The 20,156-nt window shown below is 35.1% G+C and overlaps 2 protein-coding genes across 6 annotated transcripts in view; both read right to left on the reverse strand.

Annotated features, from left to right (window-relative positions):
* The window catches only part of LOC128524330 (MORC family CW-type zinc finger protein 3-like), a 111,714-nt gene extending 109,437 nt beyond the window's left edge, over nt 1–2,277 (reverse strand). For 2 of the 5 annotated variants that reach the window (XM_053496855.1, XM_053496857.1), the window contains exon 1: nt 1,921–2,277. In XM_053496855.1, the coding sequence (XP_053352830.1) occupies nt 1,921–1,959 (39 nt within the window). In that variant the 5' untranslated portion in view covers nt 1,960–2,277. The remainder of the gene's footprint in view (nt 1–1,920) is intronic. The other 3 variants (XM_053496860.1, XM_053496859.1, XM_053496858.1) reach the window with 3 other exon arrangements.
* Nucleotides 2,278–8,440: 6,163 nt separating this feature from the next.
* The window catches only part of LOC128524337 (MORC family CW-type zinc finger protein 3-like), a 30,444-nt gene continuing 18,728 nt past the window's right edge, over nt 8,441–20,156 (reverse strand). The window contains exons 14-23 of the mRNA XM_053496873.1: nt 18,020–18,066; nt 16,853–16,956; nt 16,697–16,758; nt 15,956–16,059; nt 14,567–14,637; nt 14,223–14,440; nt 12,206–12,456; nt 12,008–12,115; nt 11,784–11,928; nt 8,441–9,070 (exon numbers count right to left, since the gene is read on the reverse strand). Of these exons, the coding sequence (XP_053352848.1) occupies nt 9,063–9,070; nt 11,784–11,928; nt 12,008–12,115; nt 12,206–12,456; nt 14,223–14,440; nt 14,567–14,637; nt 15,956–16,059; nt 16,697–16,758; nt 16,853–16,956; nt 18,020–18,066 (1,118 nt within the window). The 3' untranslated portion in view covers nt 8,441–9,062. The remainder of the gene's footprint in view (nt 9,071–11,783; nt 11,929–12,007; nt 12,116–12,205; nt 12,457–14,222; nt 14,441–14,566; nt 14,638–15,955; nt 16,060–16,696; nt 16,759–16,852; nt 16,957–18,019; nt 18,067–20,156) is intronic.

Here is a 20,156-nt window from a genome sequence, read left to right on the forward strand (position 1 = left end):
CCCCCGCCCTCGTGACCCTGAATACAGGATAAGGCTAGGTAGACCCTGGACAGGGTTCCAACCCATTGCAGTTTGGGCAACACTTTGGGAATGCCAATTATCTGCAGGTCCTTAGCCTGTGGAAGAAAACCAAGAACGTGGAGAACACGCTAACTCCATGCACACAGAGACAGCAATCGAACCCAGACCCTGGAGGTGCAAGGCGACAGTGCTAACCATTGCACCAGTGTGCCACCGTAAAAAAAATTCATTGATATTTTAATTAAAATCTTCAATAAACATGCAAAGTAATAATATTAAACAAGAAAGGTTATGCTCTCTGCAGGGCAGGTGGCCACACATTTTAGGATAGACTTTGAAGCAATAGGTCACATGACCTGGAAGTTATTAAAATGAAATAATTAATATTTCTATAAAAATTATAAACAAATATGCAAAATGATAATATGAAAAGTCATGATACACCACCATGTATCACACTGACACTAACAGCAACAATATTTATTTATAATATTAATATTTTAATATTAATATTAATATACAGATAATATATAACTATTATCTGTATTTCAGTTGGACAGTAATTTACAGACGGTCCCTAACTCGCACCGAGTCGAATATCCACCACAAATCGAGATATCAAATAACCAACGTCCAACTTCAAACCAACTTCAAGGCCCCTGTGCCCAGTAGGAGTAAGCTGCCAATGGATGGCTAGGCGGGGCCAGATGGGCGCTTCAGCGAATGAAGGAGCTTAGCTGCATTAAAGCCCACACGGGCAAAAGATGCTTGTGAAAAAATAAGTGTTTGTCGGCGACCCAGTGACGGGAAAGCGAAGGGCCGGCAGGAGCCACTGCCCACGTCAACGCATTCTGCCACTCCGTCATTGCTTACATTCGCCAGCCGAGTGCCCCTTTCCCAGCCACTGTCTGGACCCGCATGTGCAACCCTCACTTCTCTTCCTACTCCCTTTTATTCTAAATAAAATTTCCCTTTTTTCTTAGGACCTCGCCTTGTGTCCGTTTTTCTGGTGGCGCCCGTGCGTCAAACCTGTTACACACAGGCAACTGCATTTTGTCAAAGACCATGCACCATAGAGGAAAAAAGTACTGCAGAACATTGTGCCTGACAGGGAGAGACTTCTAGCTACATATCATTTCATCTGACAGGACAAACACATTTCTGTTAAGCCACTTGGGAGTCAGTCTTAAGGAAATTTTTAAGCAAGAGCAAAGATTTGAAAAATAAATCACTTTAGTTAATAAAAGCATTTATAGCTCGAAATAACAATATTAAAACATTTATTTCCTCACATTACCAAGAAAAATATAGCTAGAAAAATATGCTGTGAGCAGTCTGTCATCAGTTGCATAATAGCAAAAAGATCTGATGATGAATAAAAAAATCTAACTTATATGCATGTGGGTACAAAGAAGCAAAATGATATTACACTGGTTTTAGCTTTCATTCATTAGCTCCAGTTAATTTTATAACTGAGTAGACAGTTTAATTTGTTAACGTTTAATGCCTAAATGTATAATGTGCAGATATGCTTTGTATACACACTGCTTCTGGATATTAAAACCCTACTACACAGCAACTGCTGGTGCTTGACTGAACAACAATCACACTTTCCGATGAAATGAAAGTGAAAGTTATTCTACCAACAGCAAGGTACACTAAGACCTTTAGGAGAAATGAAACCCTAACCTGACAGGAGTGTTTCAGGTAATCAGTTCAAACTACTTTTTTCTACATAGCATGCATTTATTTTTCATAGTGTCGAAGTGCTCAAATGTCAAATTTAACATTTAACATAAAATATATTCATAATTTAAAAAAATAATTTTCAACATTTATTGCTACAGTAAACAAAAACAATAGCTGATTATAGCGTTCGTAGAGCTCACGAGTACTTACTAAGCTTAAAGGTATTTTTCTATTTGTTAGAGATGCCATCACAATTTACTGTAAATCTTCAAAGTAGAGTAAGTTCCAAAATGAGATTCTTGAATAAAACAGTTTTTTGCTGGTTTGAAATACAGGAAGAAGGCATTGACTTTTATACAGGCTTTGGAGAAACTCCACCCCTTTTGAATCACCATGGAGGGGGGGGGGGGGGACTAATTTTTTTGTGCACAGTTGGTGGACAGTTGGTGTCAGTTTGTATAGGTTTCTGGCAGCTTTTAATAAGACCTATGACTACTGTATATATTTCATATCTGGAAACACTGATGAGGACAGATGAGGTGTGATCTTATAAAAAAAAAAAAGGGCTTTTTTATTAAGAAAATATGGCAAAAGGGGGAATTTAGGAGGGAGAAAACGCAGAGAGGGAGGAAAAGAGTAAGGTTGTGCATATGTGGGTCAGAATCTTGGTCGTCGGAGCTGTTCCTTGGCGGCAGTGGTGGCGAGTACAGTGCCCACAGTTACGTGGATGCTGCTGTGGCCCCTTTGGTTCCCGACTGGGGGTGCTCTTAGGTGGTGCTCCTTGGAATGAGTGAGGAGTGAGAGTTCATATACAACGATAATGTAACACACATGATTATACACTGTCCAATCAAATAAAAAGCACACAGTTTAATACTTATTTGGACCACCTTTTGCTTTGATCATGGCCTGCATTTGCTATGGCATCTTTTTGGTAAGCTAGTACAATTTCAGAACATTTATATCAATCAAGAGTCACATTGATCTTGTATTGATGATGGGGGATTTGGACTGCTATGTAAAGTCTATGGCATATCAACAACACAGGTTACTTCCACTATAAAACATCCCTTAAATATCCTCCAATGTCTTAATAATGTGTTGGATAATAGTTTCAGCAGTTTCTCTTTAGATTGGCAAGACAAAACCCCCTAATGAAAAATCTTGTTCACAAGGCACAAATTGAAAGTATTAAGTGTTACCTATTGGCTTGACGACACCCCTTCTGGAACGTCTCCCTACCACCCGACTTAAGGCCAAGGAGCTATCCAGCCTGAAGCAGATGACCCCTCTCAAAAGAGAAAAGAAATATCACAGCCACCTGTGCACCCAGCCTGTGGACCAACTCAAACTTTAACAGCTGAATTGCCAGAAAACAATGTGATTCTGGTACCATCTGTGTGCATCTGATTCATCAGTGCTGCCCTTAAATAAATTATAATTTCATAATGTACTTGATTGTGTACAATTATGGACCTTCTCTCTAATGCTGTGGCTTCTGAGGATTAGCTGTCTAGTGTACGCTGCTGTACACCACACAGGAGAGGCTGGTGGCTGCTTTAAGCTACTAAGATGATTATTTAAATTAAGTTACTTAAAATGACATTAAGTTTAAAAATTTAGTTTTAAATGTGCATTATTATTGTAACGTAGTTGTTGAGTATTAAATAGTTATCAGCTCAGAATTCATAAATACACACCAGTACAAACTACAGATCACCAAGTTAAGGTTTTATAAACATGATTGAATAGTTTTCTTTATATATTATTAAAATATATTTAAATTTATTTAAAAAATATTAATATTAATGTACATTTCATTTGTGATGATTTTATTGATTAGTAGAGGGTCTGCTATTTCCCTTACTGATGACACTTTATGTATGAGCATACAAATTCACCACCTACAGTAAAAGGGAGATAAACATCAAATGAGTTTATTTGTCAGTCAAGCTGAAACTACAGTAATGCTGCAATTTCATGTTCTGGAAGAGTATAAATTAAATAATATATTTAGCAGTTTTCAGTCAGTCAGAAAGACTTAGGTCCTAGTGTTTATGGATTTCATTTGAAAATACTTCTCTTCTATCAGCTAAAATAATAGAAGAGAAAAGAAGATTAATTTCTTCAACACTTAGGATTTCTACAAGACAGTATAGTCAAAAAGGACTGCTTGTATATGATGTTACATTTCCGGTATTTGGCCAACACCTTTATGCTGAGTGACTTACTTTGTATCTCATTATTCAGAGGTACCTTTACAAAAGACATGTAAAGTAAGCAAAATATAAAAATTAATGGACATTAAACCTCACTTAACCTTTTGATTCCTATTGACAACGGCTTTGTAAGTTCTTGATAACATTCTTGGGACCCATGTTGCTATGTCTTAACTAAAATTTGCACAAAATGCAAAACAAACAAACAAACAAACCCACAAATATGTAATCACACTTCACTTGGCTTTCTACTAAGCCCCTAAATTGACATGGGTGCAAAAAATAAACTTTGGGGGAAAAAAAAATATTCCACCTTGAAAAAAAAAAATTCAAGGCAAAAAAAAAAAGAAATTGCCTAACAAGACATGGGAGAAAAAAATATAGAAGGGGAAAAAAATAAGCCAGAATTTATTTTTTGCATTACTGATTTAGTCCAGTAGGTGGCATTAATGTTAAACTTTATCCTTGACCAGGAAGGTCAGTAATGCCCATAAGAGCTGGCTGCCAACCGCTAAAAAATAATTTGTACTCAGAGCTTGCCGTCTCTGTATTTTGCGGCCAGAAGATTGATCCAGAAGGGTAATTTTTTTGTTCTCAATGTTTTCCCATCAACAGATTTTATTCTTTTATGTCTATTTAGAAGCTCTGTAGCTTTCCACTGATGGCAACAAGTTTAATTTGGCTACTGGAAGGACATGCAATCGGTAGTATGTGTGACCAGCTCGGTCACGCGTATGCCAAAAGTTTGTATGCCAAGTCAAAGTTCTTGCATATTTTTAGTTTTTATTGCAAAATTTTGCAACTGGGGAATTTCAATGCCAAGGTACCTCTGTACATCTGAGCAGTTGAGGCTTAAGGGCCTTGCACAAGGATCCAAAAGTTTGCACCTGGGATGATACAGAGTGTTTCAACTCTCCTGTCTAATCCTAAACACATCCCAAAGATTTTTGAATGAGAGAAAGGCGGTGTTGCCAATTTAGCAATTTGTCACTATATTTAATGACTTTTAAAATTTAAACAAAATTTCTTTTTCACACACACAACCATACACATCATGATTGCCAATGACCAGAAGAAATAAAGTGTAAGGTAATAAAAATGTAAATAAAATTGAAATTGTAATACAAAAACTAAAAATAAAATGTACAGAGAATAAGAAAAAGATTAGCTGAGTATTTGAGGCGGGAATTGAACCCTGGAGGTGCAAGGTGACAGTGCTTGCCACTATGTCACCATGGGAAAATCATTCTTGCATTTAAATTAATGATCCATTTAAAAAGTGTTATGTGCACCTTTTATAGTTAGCAGCGTGAATTGATGCAGCAAGCCCTCTTTCTCTCTGACATTGGTCTTTAATTGTAAATTTTTTTAATGCTTTTGTTTTAAATTCATGTTCGAATAGTTCGCGATCATCTTTGCCATATGTCAGATACAGTCGGACTCCACTATTTAGCCAACTGGGCTAGACCGATTTCTCATCACTGCTGGGGACTTAGTCATGCAGATTTAAAGCCTTTTCTCCCAAAACTTCATCAGCACATAGACTTTTCCACAAGGGGCATTAATACATTGGACTTGGCATACACAAACAGAAAAGAAGCAAACACTCCCACTTTGGACTCTCTGATCACCATCATGCTCAGACCTGCATACAGACTGAAGGTGAGAGTCACCAGATCAACCAAGAAGGAGGTATGTGTGTGGTCAAAGGGGGCCTAGTTTGCTCTTAAAGCTGCTTAGATACAACAGACTGGGACATCTTTAAAGAAGCAGCAACTTTAAACAACCACTCAGACATAGAGGAATAATTTAGGAACATTTTAGCAACACCAGAGCCACAAAATGTCTAGCAAACGATCCAAATGCTAACAAATTATAAACCCCTAATTAATTTAATTAAAATGGACAAATGTTAAAAATGTGTTTACTTTTAAAGCAACCATTTTCCACACAGTAAATATTTTAGTTCTTACATTTATTTATCATACTGTAGCGTTTTTGCACTGCTAAGCAGGAACTTGGAGAGACGAGTGAGCTTCCTGGCTGCCCAATGCAATGGCTGTGAGTATTTTAATTCGCTTCTGACACAACAGCACATTCACAATAAACAGTCACAAAACACAAGACACACTTCTAACCCACACACACACACAACCAGGCCGAACCCACTAACCCAAACACCTTTCCCCAACAGGGTGACAACATAACAACCCCTCCCGCAAAGCATGATGGTCCCCAACCGAAACCCCGCCCACGCCACAATACTAATTTTATTACTTGTGACCAATTTCAGATTGATGAGAGAAAAATGGATCACGTTTGACCAATTCACATGATTGCAGGACAGTCTGTCAGTTGCACTTTAGGATGGTATGTAGAGAGTGTAAAAGAACAAGAAAACCAAATTGGACAGAAGAGCAGTGTTTACTCTTACGTTTAGTGTTTGGAGAATATTTCTTCTTTCCACTATTTTGTCCTCTGCTATAAAACTCGTAAGCCTCTTAAAAATTCTCCCCTCTACTTTTAACAATTTTTAAATAAGGCGCTGTTTTTAGGGCTAAGATGTTTTGTGAATCATTTTTATCTTTATTAAAATTTAGTCCGAAATGTAAGGGGAAATTTTAAGAAAATGACATAATTTTTCTAGAATTTCATTACTAGGAGCAACATTTAGGCTCAAGAAGCTTTGTGAATACAGGCCCTGGACTCCAAAGACTCCCGTGTGCAAACCACTCAGACCACTGCTCTTCACCCTGTTGACCCAGGATAGTGTATATATATATATATATATATATATATAGATGCTGTGTGACTGTGTGACGAATAAAAAATGAATTTGCATTTTTAAGTAGTGCCCTTGATCAGGGATTGGAGAGGTAAATTAAAGAACACAAATGGTTAAGAGACCTTATGTATGATGTTTTTTAATTATTAAGTAGAATATTTATATAAGTCTTAGCTGAACTTTGAAATGCATTTTTGCACGAAAAGAAATTTGGCTCAGGTTGACTACACTGTACACACATTTCAGTGACAAACTTCAAATGCTGTGCAGGAAGATTTATTGTATAAGGACATAAACTTGGTAATGTACTTACTGTATATGCAGCTTAGTTTTAATTTGTTTTTGATTTATAGACTTGAAAAAAAAATAAACTGCCTTCTCAGTGGACTTGAATTTTCTATTAATCATTTTTACATGAATATTTTTTGGTTGTAGAACAAATTATATTTTTCATTATTTCTTATGGAGAATTCACTCTGAAAGAAAAGGGGAATCCTGGATTCCCCTTGATTTAAAAGCACAGAGATTGGCCACATGATGGCAGTATTGGAAAAGAAGGGACAGATTTACTCAAGTGATATGCTTTATATATTTTTGTGTCAAAGGAGTATAAGACTCAGTGTCCCCGACTTACAAACAAATCTAACTTACGCACGTCCTCTTGGAACAGAACTTGTTCACAAGTAGATGACAACCTGTACTGTGTGGTTAAACCGATTTATTAATAGATTATTGATTGGTTCACTCACACCGATAATCAGATATGAAATGGTTGCTCAGTGAATACACAGAAGGCTGCAGGACCCAATTGCATACCAGGAAAGGTGCTTCCTAGCAACTATCAGAGATGTTCACCAACATCTTTATGTCCCTGTCTCAATGTTCCATTGATCCTATTTGTCTGAAATTAGTGACTATAATTTTATAGAAACCTTATCACCCTTACTGTACCATCACTGAGCTGAGCACTAGTGATGGGAGTCAGCAACCATTTTATATCTGATTATCCCTGTGAGTAAACCAATCAATAATCCGTTCAACAGCCCCTCTTAATCCCACCCCAAAAACACAGATTCTCTTTAATGACCCTCCTCATATTCTGCTATCATGCAATAACTGTGAAAAGAGTGTAGACACAGACAACAACATGTCTGTGTCCACAGTCTTCCACTTTTACAATATTTATAAATTTGTTTTTTTTACTTAGATTTAACAAAATGTTACTGCTGTTTATGAGTGCAGTTAAAGGTTTAAATTTTCCTAAAATAGTTGTTCAGGGATGCAGGCTAATTTCATTATTCGTGGAATATGCAATGACAATTATGGTGCTTATTCATTCATCCCTGGATCCTAGGTAGCTTATATTAATTGTTACTGGAGTTGCATGCCTTTAAACCATAAATTATGAAATTATTTTATTTTTAAATTTATTTTATTGTGTACAAATAATGAAATTATGGAATTAGGAATCTCCTTTCAGAGATGCTGTGGCCTCTTTAGATTAGCTGTATAGTGTTAGCTGCAACTGAATACCACACAGAAGAGACTGAAATGTGCTACTGTATAGGTTAATTACAATATCATTTAAAATATGATGAAATTAATTAAAATGGCTGATAGCAATAAGTATTAAGAAAATGAAGTATTAAATGTCATCTTTATTGTAACATTGTTAAAGTATTAAACTCTAGCATGCTGGAGTAAAATATCATAGATATTTGTTTAAAAATGCACGTAATTATATTTTATTTAGGTCCTATTGATAATTAGACATATAGCAGATACAATAGATATTACCTTGGAATTCATAAATTCACCCCACAAATATAAACTACAGAGCACCAAGTTATTTAAATAGTTTATAAACATGCTTAGATATAGTTTACTGTAGATAAAAACTAATGAAATGCATTTGTCAAACTTACCATTACATAATATATGTTTAAAATGTTTAAATAAACATGTGCTTAATTCTGTAATTTTTTAAAAACCTCTAAATATATAAATAAATATTTACTTAATTCTAATCATCTATGAAATAAGCTTGCGGTTCTATTAACCTTTACTGAAAAAGTCTAAAAGTCTACTTTTGAGGATTATCTATGCATTAATAAAACTAACCTTAAGCTCATCCTTTAATAAATGCTGCTTCTTCTAAAGGACTTTATAGAATTCTGCTTTTATTTTTGTTTCACTTTAGTTGAGGAATTTGCATAATTTCCTAATTTCCATGTTGTGTTAATTGATATGACCGATTTCATTGATATCACTGTACATTTCATCCGGATGTTTCTCTTGGTGAGTAGAGTGTCTGTTATTTCCTTTACTCTCTGTATGAGTGTACAATTTCAGCACCCTAAATAGAGATAAACAAATGAAACAAACAAATAAAAAGTTAAGATTACCAAGTGTCATACAATTTATACAGCAATATCATGAACTGGTGTGAACAGTATCCTTTTTTTAATAATATTTTCCTAATTACACCTTACAACACAAATGTAAATGTATTTTATTGGGATTGTAAGTGATGGACCAACACAAAATGGCACATAATTGTAAAGTGGAAAAAAATGATAAGTGATTCTTAAAACATTTTACAAAGAAATATCTGAAAAGTATACAGTAGCATGCATTTGTATTCAGCCCTCAAAGTCAATACTTTAAAGAACCACCTTTTGCTGCAATTACAGCTTCAAGTCTTTTGGGGAGGTCTTAACCAGCTTTGCACATCTAGAAAGTGAAATTCATCTTTGCAAAATAGCACAAGCTCAGTTAGATCGGATGGAGAGCATTTGTGATCAGCAATCTTAATTGGATTTGGGTCTGGACTTTGACTGGGCCATTCTAAGATATTTTGATCTAAACCATTCCATTGTAGCTCTGGCTGTCTCCACCACAGTCTCAAGTCTTTTGCAGACTCTAACGTGTGATCTTTTAAGATTGCTCTTCAAAGATTTGGCTCCAACCATCTTCCCATCAACTCTACCCAGCTTCCCTCTGCTAAAGAAAACATGATGCAGCCACCACACATATTTTTTCACCACACATAACATTTTGCATTTAGGCCAAAAAGTAAAAAATTTGTTTTCATCTGACCAGAGCACCTTCTTCCACATGTTTGTTGTCCTCCACATTGCTTGTCACAAACTGCAAATGAGACTTCTTATAGCTTTGAGCAATTGCTTTCTACTTGCCACTCTTCCATAAAGGCTAGATTCATGGAGTGCACAACTAATAGTTGTCCAGTGGACAGATTCTTCCACTGAGCTGTGGAGTTACCATAGGCTTCTTGGCTGCTTCTCTGATTAGTGTTTACCTTAGGTGGACAGCCATGTCTTGACAGGCATTTGTGCCATTCTCTTTCCGTGTTCAGATGATGTATCGAACAGTGCTCCATGAGATGTTCAAAGCGTGGGAAATCTTTCTCTATTTACTAGGCAACTGATTCTACTGGATTTTAGTTAGGGGTATCAGAGTAAAGGGGGCTGAATACAAATGCAAGCCACACTTTTTAGATATTTATTTGCAAAAAAAGAAAAAAATATATCATTTTTACAATTATGTGGCACTTTGTGTTGATCTATCACATAAAATTCCAATAAAATACCATTTATGCTTTTTTTACGGCTGTAACATGAAAAAATGTGGAAAAGTTCAGGGGGATTGAATACTTTTGCAAGGCACTGTATATTAAATTAATTTAAATACCTGTTAAGTACGTCTATTAAAGCAACTAGCAACAAATCTAGAGAGTTTTTGAAAATTTTTCCTAGTAAGTACCATGACTACCTGTGAGGGCACAGTCCTACTGTATTTGCAGAACATAAGAACGCCCCTCTTTTATAGGGAGCTGACAATTTCATTTTCCATTTCATTTTTATGTAAATTAAATATAAAATAATACAATAGAAAATATATATTAACAATAATATTAAATATAATTACTTACTTAAATTAAAAATAGGTAAAAAATATCACCATAAATAATCTTCTACCTTTACAATTTGCTACATGTTCATTTCATATAAAAGCTTTAAGACAACACTGCTGCTGGATTGGAAACTTTCTTTCATGGTTTAAGGACTGGACACAGCTAAAAGCAACTCGTTCAATTAGGCTCCCCCTAGGTTCAGCCCCTAGGTTCAGCCACATGTACTGTAATACTAGTTGCTATACAAATACTCCGTGATGATACAATTGATGTGCAAATTACTGTAGTGCAAAACATGATCTAGTGACTTTTTCAGCAGGCTTTAACTACTTTTGATTGCAAATGCTTCAGAACAATGTGCTACAATCCATGTCATCAGGGGAAAAAAAATGCATTGATGTGATAACCTGGTCATTTAGTATATTCAGGTCATCAAATAATTATATATTTTTGCCAAATAACATTGCTAAGCCTACACTTGAGCAACTGAAGCAACCCCAGGCCATAACACTGCTTCCAGTGCAGTGTTATGCTTGTACAGTAGCCATTATGTTTGATGGATCCAGTTTCATGTGCTTCACTTCTTACCCTTCTGCATTAGTGGCTCTAAAATAGGGTCAATCTGAACTCATCATACCACATGACCTTTTAAAATTGCTCCAATATTTATGCTTACTAGCAAATTCAGCTTTTTGTTTTCTGATCGATCTCACTAACAAGTGGTTTTCTTGTGATCCTGTCAGTTCTCATTATATTGAGTGTGTATTTTATTTATTTTTTTCAAATAATGTTTTTTTCCTTAACCTTCACAGTTTAGCTTTATCCTAAAAGGTTCCAATGTGTTGTTCAATTACTAACCCCATTTAAACCCCATATTTTCTCTGTTTGATGCAGGCTAATATATAAAACTTTCTAAAACACTGAGTTATCTTTATAACCATAAGATATGTCTTCCAACATAGTTGTTTAAGAAATGAGTCATCAATCAAGGTTCAAAAAATTCCTGTCAGACAAAACATATGACTCCCTGGTGTAATCAAATGCTCTAAACTATTTACTTATTTAAATCAAAATGGGCCAGGAAGTGTAAAAAAACAACAACAATATAATATATAATAAATCAACTCTTAGCTACCTGTAGGAGAAAATAGAAGAGTCTCCCACACCGTCTGGTTAAATTCATCCAAAAGACTCAAGTTGAAGTCTTCATCCTCAGTATTAAGGATCACCTCAAATGTGGAGTGATAGTTAGTGTCATAGTCACAGTTAAATGTCTGAACCTAAAAAAACAAACAGTTTTATACACTTTTTTAATGCGTCAGGAAATCTTATTTCTCCACAAATGTAACTGTAGTTTACCTTTGGCTGGGATTCACCGGGCTCACACAGCAGTTTGTATTTTTTACCAGGGGTCAGTTTACATGTGCCGCACATAACGTACGTGTTGCCTGGATGTTGTTTCTGCACCTGCATTGTCAAGTGGAAAGTAATTAAGAAAAACATTAAAGAAACATTTACATTAATTTTATATGTAAAAAATAAAGATTTGTAGATTACCTGTTCAACTGACACATTTCCTGGCAACAAGTGAATGTACAGTTTTTTCCCCAATTGTGTTCCAATAATTTCCTTATAAAAGAGAAGTACTTGGGCATTGATGTTTTTCCCCCCTGATTTTTTTATTAGGCCAAACAAGGAGGAACCGTGGACATTTAAGGTCAAATGTGTGTTTGTTATTTTTAGGGGCTGAAGGATCTGCAGACTACCCTCACTGAATTGTGCCACAGCCAGTCCACTCTGATTATTATCTGAAACAGAGGCAGTGATGCAAGACATATAGACAGACATATTCGAGGTTGTTTTTTTCAATGTAAGTTTTTTTTATTTTTAATAATAATTATGGTACCCTGTATAATTAGTTACTGGTGTCCTAGGTGCAATTTAAGCGGGGTGTAACCCTTCCAATAATCAAAAACAAACAGTTAAAACCCAAATATCATATCATATAATGAGGAATTGAAGTTATTAACCATTATAAAACAAGGTAAAATCGTTACATTTCTTGGTTTAAGCTATTTGGCAAGCAACAAATAACACTTCCCCCACCTCATAAGATATTTGGTTAATTTACTCCATCCTCTGCACAAAGCATTAAGTGCAGGTGCAAGCTTCAGCAAGCACATCCATAGTGACAAAAGAAAGAGTAAAAGACAAGCCAACAATTATGAATTTGGTCCTTTTATACAAGGTCGAAGACTTTGTGCCAGTTGGAATATGTAGAGCTTACAGTGCAGTGGTGTGCTAGCCTTCACAAAAAAAAAACAGAACTGGGAAAAAATTCTCAACAAAATCTAAACAAATAAAAAAAACCACAATGTATTTACTGACTCTGTCTGTCTCTATGCTGGGCTATCTGTGTGTGACTGTTATTCAGGGTGTGCATGAGAGCATCTTGTGTGTGTTTCAGGACTGGGCACACTGACCCACAGCTGATCTCATTAGAACAACATTTTACCCATCTATCCCAAGCCCACCTGCCCTGGACATAATTACAAAAAATAAAAAAAGCATTGTGTACAGTGTATCACACAACACATGCATGAACTTTATTAGCGAAAACTAATTGTTGTGCGATTTGTAAAAATTTTGACTGATTTGACTTAGATAAAAGTATCAAAGTACCTTAACTCTTATGATCTTCTTTGTTCAACTTTTTTGCTGAAAAAACTGTGAAATACCTAAGCAGCACACTTCTGACTGACCTCCCTAATATTTTGTGCTCCATAAAAGAAACAAAAGCATAAAATGAATCCTTGCCCTTATTACGTTGTCTTGTATAATACTTTGCTTAGTGATTGTACCACCTTGGGTATATGCAGAACATATAACATGAAGACGATATAGGATATGATATGATAGTACATATATTGCAACTCATTGGGTTGTTTATACAGTATACTGTATTCTATTAGAACTTTATCCAAGTAAACAAGCTTGACCTCAATACAGCACGTCAGCTTGTTCAAATAATGATAGCTTACAGATGCTAATAAAGGAATGTGACTGTTAAACACACAATATTGTCTTTACAAATAATAAACCCATCAGGGGCAATAGATTAATTAGAAAAGTTAAACTGCAATCTTTTTCACTGCTTTGATCATTATTTTTTGCTTTTTTTGAAGACTCGGCCATGGTGCTGCAAAAGACTCAACTGGACTGATAAAGAGATTCAGAAAGATTTAATGTAAAGCTCCACCCACTATGAAGAGTTATAGATTCACTAAGCACAAGACCAATCAGTATGTGTGTGCACTCTCTCTCTCTCTCTAAATATTTCTAGGATATTGTAGATTATTTGCAGGTCTCAGGGTGTGGGCTGTCTGTAGAAATTAAATGAACAATGTCTTTGCTGCTCACATTCATCGCCCTGCATGTTAACAGCGCTTACATTTACATTTAGTTGAAAACTCAACCGTTTAGTTTACTGTTCACCAAAAAATGAGAGTGTTGAATGAATGGCACTCTATTAGCACGTTCATTTACAACACTCTATGGATGTTTATATACATACCAGTATTTATCTCACAGTGAGGAAGGAGTAGGTCAAAATTTGAAGATTGTAAAGATTTGATTTTGTACAGGGGTCCTGCAGGCTTGAATTGGCCAATAAGCTCCAACTGACTGTTTTTCCATGATAGGGCTTTGTAAATCACATTCCCACTCGCTTTCATCTCAAAGACAAGGTTGGTCAATTTACACTGAAACTGACCAGCATCAGAGCACTGAAACCTTTTGAGCAAACAACACAAAGGACAATAAAAACATAAAAATCTGTCTTGTTTTTATATAATTACAAAAACATGTCAGAATGACATCAACAATTGGCATCAGTTTGTGAAGGATAGAATGTGATACCTGTATGCCCCATTGTCAGCACAGTGTTTAAATGTGTCAGAAATGAATAGCTCCTGAGTGCCTCCTGAGTGCTGTTAAGCAGAAATAAATGTACAGGAAAATTACGATTTATAAAAATATTGCACTGGCACATAATATGTTGGGACAAACGTTTTCTCAACTCCACACATTTTACTTTTAACATACATTTCATGTGTTAAATCACTGAGCATACTGTATCTCGGTTATTTACAAGGCAGCAAAGTGGCTTAGTTGAGTCCAGTTCTAGCCTCCAGTCTATGTCTAAGTTTGCCAGTTCTCCCCAATCTCAGAACCCACAGTGTTTGTGTTTCTATCCTGCAATGGATTGGCACCCGGTTAAAGGTCTACCATGCCTTATTCTATGCATTCTCTGGGCTGCAGGACCCTCTGTGACCCTACACAGTATAAGTGGTTAACCACTGGATGGATAAAAGTTATTTCCATAAAAGATCATTTAAAATATTAGCAAAGAGACAGATTTATTTCAACATTTATTTACTATATTGTATTTTCAGTTCAAACTTTACATTGGTTGCATTGCTTAAAACTGTTTGAAGTTAAATCAGACTCTTTGGGTAGTCTTCCACAAACATCTCTAAAACTTGCTTATTTTATTCTACAGAACTGGCATAACTGGGTCAGGTTTATGGGCCACATTGCTCAGACAAATTTTTTAGTTTAGTCTACTAAAGATCTAATTATTATTATTATTATTACTACTACTACTACTACTATTATTAATTGTCTTTGGGATTCAGGTCAGGACTTGGTGACCACCACTCCCATACTGGTCAGCATTTCATTACATTTAGACCTATAATAGTCCACAGTATGTCCTAAAATCTACCAGCCACTTTTGGAGCAAAATATTCCCACATGATGCTGCTGACCTCATACTTATTGTTTAGGATGGTATTATTCATTTTAAAAACCTCTTAGAGAGCCATCAATGCATTTCCAATTAACTCTTAACTAATACACATGGAAAATGATATGCTTCTTAAAATCATTAAATTACTTCCTGAAATCAAACTCAGACTCTGATACAGTAAAGTAAAGCTAAAATACTGTAGATCTCCAAATGAGTGTTTTAAAATTATGTCTAATGTGAAAGGTTGCCAGATTAAATAAATTTACATATACACAAAATATGTTAACCTAAATTGTTTGAAGCTGTAAAAAATTGGAATTAAATACTGTAACTTCAACCTTAAAAATGACCAAGCAATACTTATTTTTAATACTATTGAATTCCCATACTGTATGTCACAACTATTGATGAATAAGATTTGTGTCCTTGGTGTCATCAGTAACAATTCTTACATATGTGGAGTGAGAGTGCTGTGTAGACATTGAGTGATTGTTTACTTCTTCTTCTTTTGCTTCTTCTTCCTCTTCTTCTTCTTCTTCTTCTTCCTCTTCTTCTTCTTCCTCTTCTTCTTCTTCTTCTTCTTCTTCACTTTGCACAACATCTTAATGCAAAAAACAAGCATATACTGTAAGCATTTGCATAAACAAGCACAATTAATCCTAAGGTTGTGTTTTTTCTGTGTATACTTGGGTTTCCTCTGAATTCTCTCGTTACATTCAGTCTTTCAAAAATCACAGATTATTGGCAATGCATAGGCTACTCTATGACTGACTCTTTTTAGCCTGCAAGCTCCTAAGTTATTTAACGAAAAATAAAAGCAAAAATACATCAAACAAAATAATCGCTCTTGCTTTACAAAATTAGCCATAATTTTTTGGGTGGGTATAAAGAGTTGTATCTATGAATTGTCTCTCCTTGTCAGTCAGAGCAACAGTAGTCATGAACATGTGAGCTTATGTATACAGCAGAGGGCAGATAAGGTTCCCCTCCTAGTGAGTGTGCTCTACACTTGAGCATGAGCAGCTTGGTAGCTATCATGTGATAAAAGAAAGCTAAAAGAGGCACAAAATATTTTATAAGACAAAATTTTTGTTATGGCCACACACAAACCATTTGCATGTTAAGTACTCGATCCCTGCAGGAAATATTTTAGTAGAACCATAATTATATGATTGCAATATATTATAAGATGGCTAAACATAACAGGTAAACATGTGGATGAAATATTGTTATCAAACCTTCTGTTCTAGCTTTCTTTTTCACTGGGTTCACTTGATCCAGGCACAAGTCTTTTTCATTCCTGGAATAAGGATGAAAATAAACCATAATTAAAATTATACTAATAATGCTATGCTATTGTGAAGGAGATTGAGACAGAAAGACAGACTGCATACCTTTTACAAGCAAGAGGAGGGAACATGTTCTGAGTTGGGGGTGTTATTTGAATAGATGAATTGGTAAAAGGATGACCTCGAACTGCCACCGGCTGTATTGGAGACTGTAATTACACAAGTGTACCAAGAATTGAGAACAAAAGTAATATAAATGCTAAGCAATGGGGAAGTGGGGAGGGGAGACCAATTGTTCTGGGGCACAATAGAAATTAACCATTCCTAGTGTGAAACCTCAGGGAAAAAATATTTGGGGCTATGCATAAAATATTTGGGACTAAATGATCGGCCCTAACAATACCACAGGTTGCATATGCATTCAGGTTGAATCGTTCCACAAGCCAAAAATATTCATATAAAAATAATTTATTCAAAATGTAAAGAATTTTTTTTAACAAACTAACCTGCACTTTACTTTTGAAAAGAGCAGTGTTTTATTAGTGTGTGTGTGTGTGTGTGTGTGTGTGTGCATGCATATGTGTGTGAAGCTGAAGTAAGATGAAAGGAGATGAGGCGGAAGAGGGCTACTGTTTAGGACGACTTTCGCATACACACACACACACACACACACAAGCGTGCACGCTCGCGCACACACACACACACACACCAACGGAAACTTCTTAAACAAGGAACCTCTCTGATTTCACACAAAATAGACAAATGAAATATGCCTGTTAAACTATACAGTACAGTGTAATTTCATATTGTTGTGAATAAACTGTGGTTCATTTAATTATAAGTGATTTTCCTTTTGTACAAAGTCAGAAGAATGCATTCCTGAACTGACTCTCAAAAATACGGAACAAATGGCATCCCGTATACTGTAGGTTTAATATGGAACAGGTCTTTTAGTCTCAAAATACATGACAAATCTGTATTTTATGAGATGGTTGCCAACTCTAAAATCACCTATGCTCATACAGTACGTACATTTAAATAACTGCAATAAGTAAGAAATAATAGATGAATAGAGACTGATCCTCATTGCTTTCTTTGATACAAAAAATTCTCTTGAAAAAAAATTCTCTTTTTTGGCTTCAAATGATTTATGGCACAAAACACTGACTGTTTACACTTCAGTGTATTTTTTATCTAGACAAAAGATATAGAAAGAAATCCTGTCTTGTTAACTGCTAAATAAATCTTGATGATTTAAAAGCATGATTTCACCTTTTTTTTTCCCCCAATGCTGCATCTTCTTTTGCGCCTTACTGTTTCTAAACACAAACAAGATTATATAATGTCAGGTTCATAAATATTTCTACATTGAGAAAGTTGTTGATTAAGCCTTCAACTACAATATACATGATTTCTTACATGAACATAAACATAAAAAAAATAAAAAAAAATTAATTAGCTCAAAGTGCAGGTTTTCAACTTTAACATTTACAGCCAAACTGGATGAACAGTGGATGGATCACAGCATTTTTTGTATTAAAAAAGTAATTGGCCAAACCTAGCAACATTAGAAACTATTGTTATTTTTTATTAATTTGTAGTAAATACAGTGCAGTAAATTACTGCCAAATGTCTGACCACTGAACCCATCCACATTACCATATGCTGGGTTTCTTTACAGGTGATGCTCTGCCTGATCTATACACCAGGTCTCTTTGAATTTTAATTGTCCTTGGGGCCATTTTGGCTTCAGTTTTCCCTTCAGTCAATGGCAATGACTTCTAAGTTGTCAAATAAATTTACATTATAAACTTTTGAATTTACTGTATAAACTCCTGCTGATTTTATCAGTAGGCATATTATCAATCAAAACAAATAACAATCCTGCAATCATACATGCTCACGCTGTCATTAAAAAAAGGTCTTCCTGTATTTGAGACTTTAATCTCTTTTATAAACTTTTTTGTAACAAAAAGTTTTTTTTATGAAATTTTATGAATTTTCTGCATATTACTTTAATGAAGTTCTTTGTTCTTCACACCTACAGTCTTTAGAATGCTTTTGATCTGACTTTTCTTTTTAAAGAATGTACTGTATATTTGATTTGGCTACATTTTTCCCCCACCTCCATGGTTGGGGGTTCTAATCTTGCCTTTACTCTGTTTATATGGAGTTTGCATTTTTTCCTCATGCTTGATGGATTTTCCTCCAAGTACCCTGGTTTCCTCCAACATTACAAAGACATGATACACGTTGAATGACAAGCATTTTTCAATTATTTTTTGGGAACCCAAAAAGGAGGTTGGCAAAAAAAAGGAATGTAAAAATTATTTTAACGCTTATCTAATTTAAGCGCAAACAACTAGTAGTGACAGGAACTAGTTACTTAGTGTCTAGTTAGTTAAGTAATTGGTCAAATACTTAATCCTTTTTAAGTCAAGTAATTGATTATTATTAAGCCTTGAATAGCAATGAACTTTAAAATATGATGAAATACAGGCTGGAGCTACTAATATCTTGAAGTTGTATCTATTTCCATTTGCTGCCTTGCTTGCAAAGTTGGTAGTGTTCTAAACCTTTCTCCTAAATGTTCACATATTTTGAATTAATACAACTTCTTTTGATTAGTATTGCATATAGTTAATGATGCTATAACAAATGGCAATTGAAGTTGAGTTTTACTTTAATCAGTTCACTATTTTAGATATTTGGTTAAATTGTTATTTAAAAAAAACCTCAAATCCTATTAATCACTAAGTCAACAAGATCTACCTAAAGAAAATTGTACACCTACAAGTTGATTGCTTATGATAATGTTAACTAATGTCAGTATTAGACTACAGTAATAATTGAATTACTTTATTTAAACAGATTTGTGTTATGAGAATGAAATTAAAGCTTTCTTACCTAAAATAAACATATGAAATACACTCACCTAAAGGATTATTAGAAACACCTGTTTAATTTCTCAATAATGCAATTATCTAATTACCCAATCACATGGCAGTTGCTTCAATGCATTTAGGGGTGTGGTCCTGGTCAAGACAATCTCCTGAACTCCAAACTGAATTTCAGAATGGGAAAGTAAGGTGATTTAAGCAATTTTGAGCGTGGCATGGTTTTTGGTGCCAGACAGGCCGGTCTGAGTATTTCACAATCTGCTCAGTTACTGGGATTTTCACGCACAACCATTTCTAGGGTTTACAAAGAATGGTGTAAAAAGAGAAAAACATCCAGTATGCGGCAGTCCTGTGGGCTCCTGAAGGGCAATTTTGACTAAAATAATCACTTGTTACAACCGAGGTATGCAGCAAAGCATTTGTGAAGCCACAACACGCACAACCTTAAGGGAGATGGGCTACAACAAAAGAACACCCCACCGGGTACCACTCATCTCCACTACAAATAG

Source organism: Clarias gariepinus, chromosome 5 (assembly GCF_024256425.1).
Source record: "Clarias gariepinus isolate MV-2021 ecotype Netherlands chromosome 5, CGAR_prim_01v2, whole genome shotgun sequence".
Lineage (NCBI taxonomy): Eukaryota > Metazoa > Chordata > Actinopteri > Siluriformes > Clariidae > Clarias > Clarias gariepinus.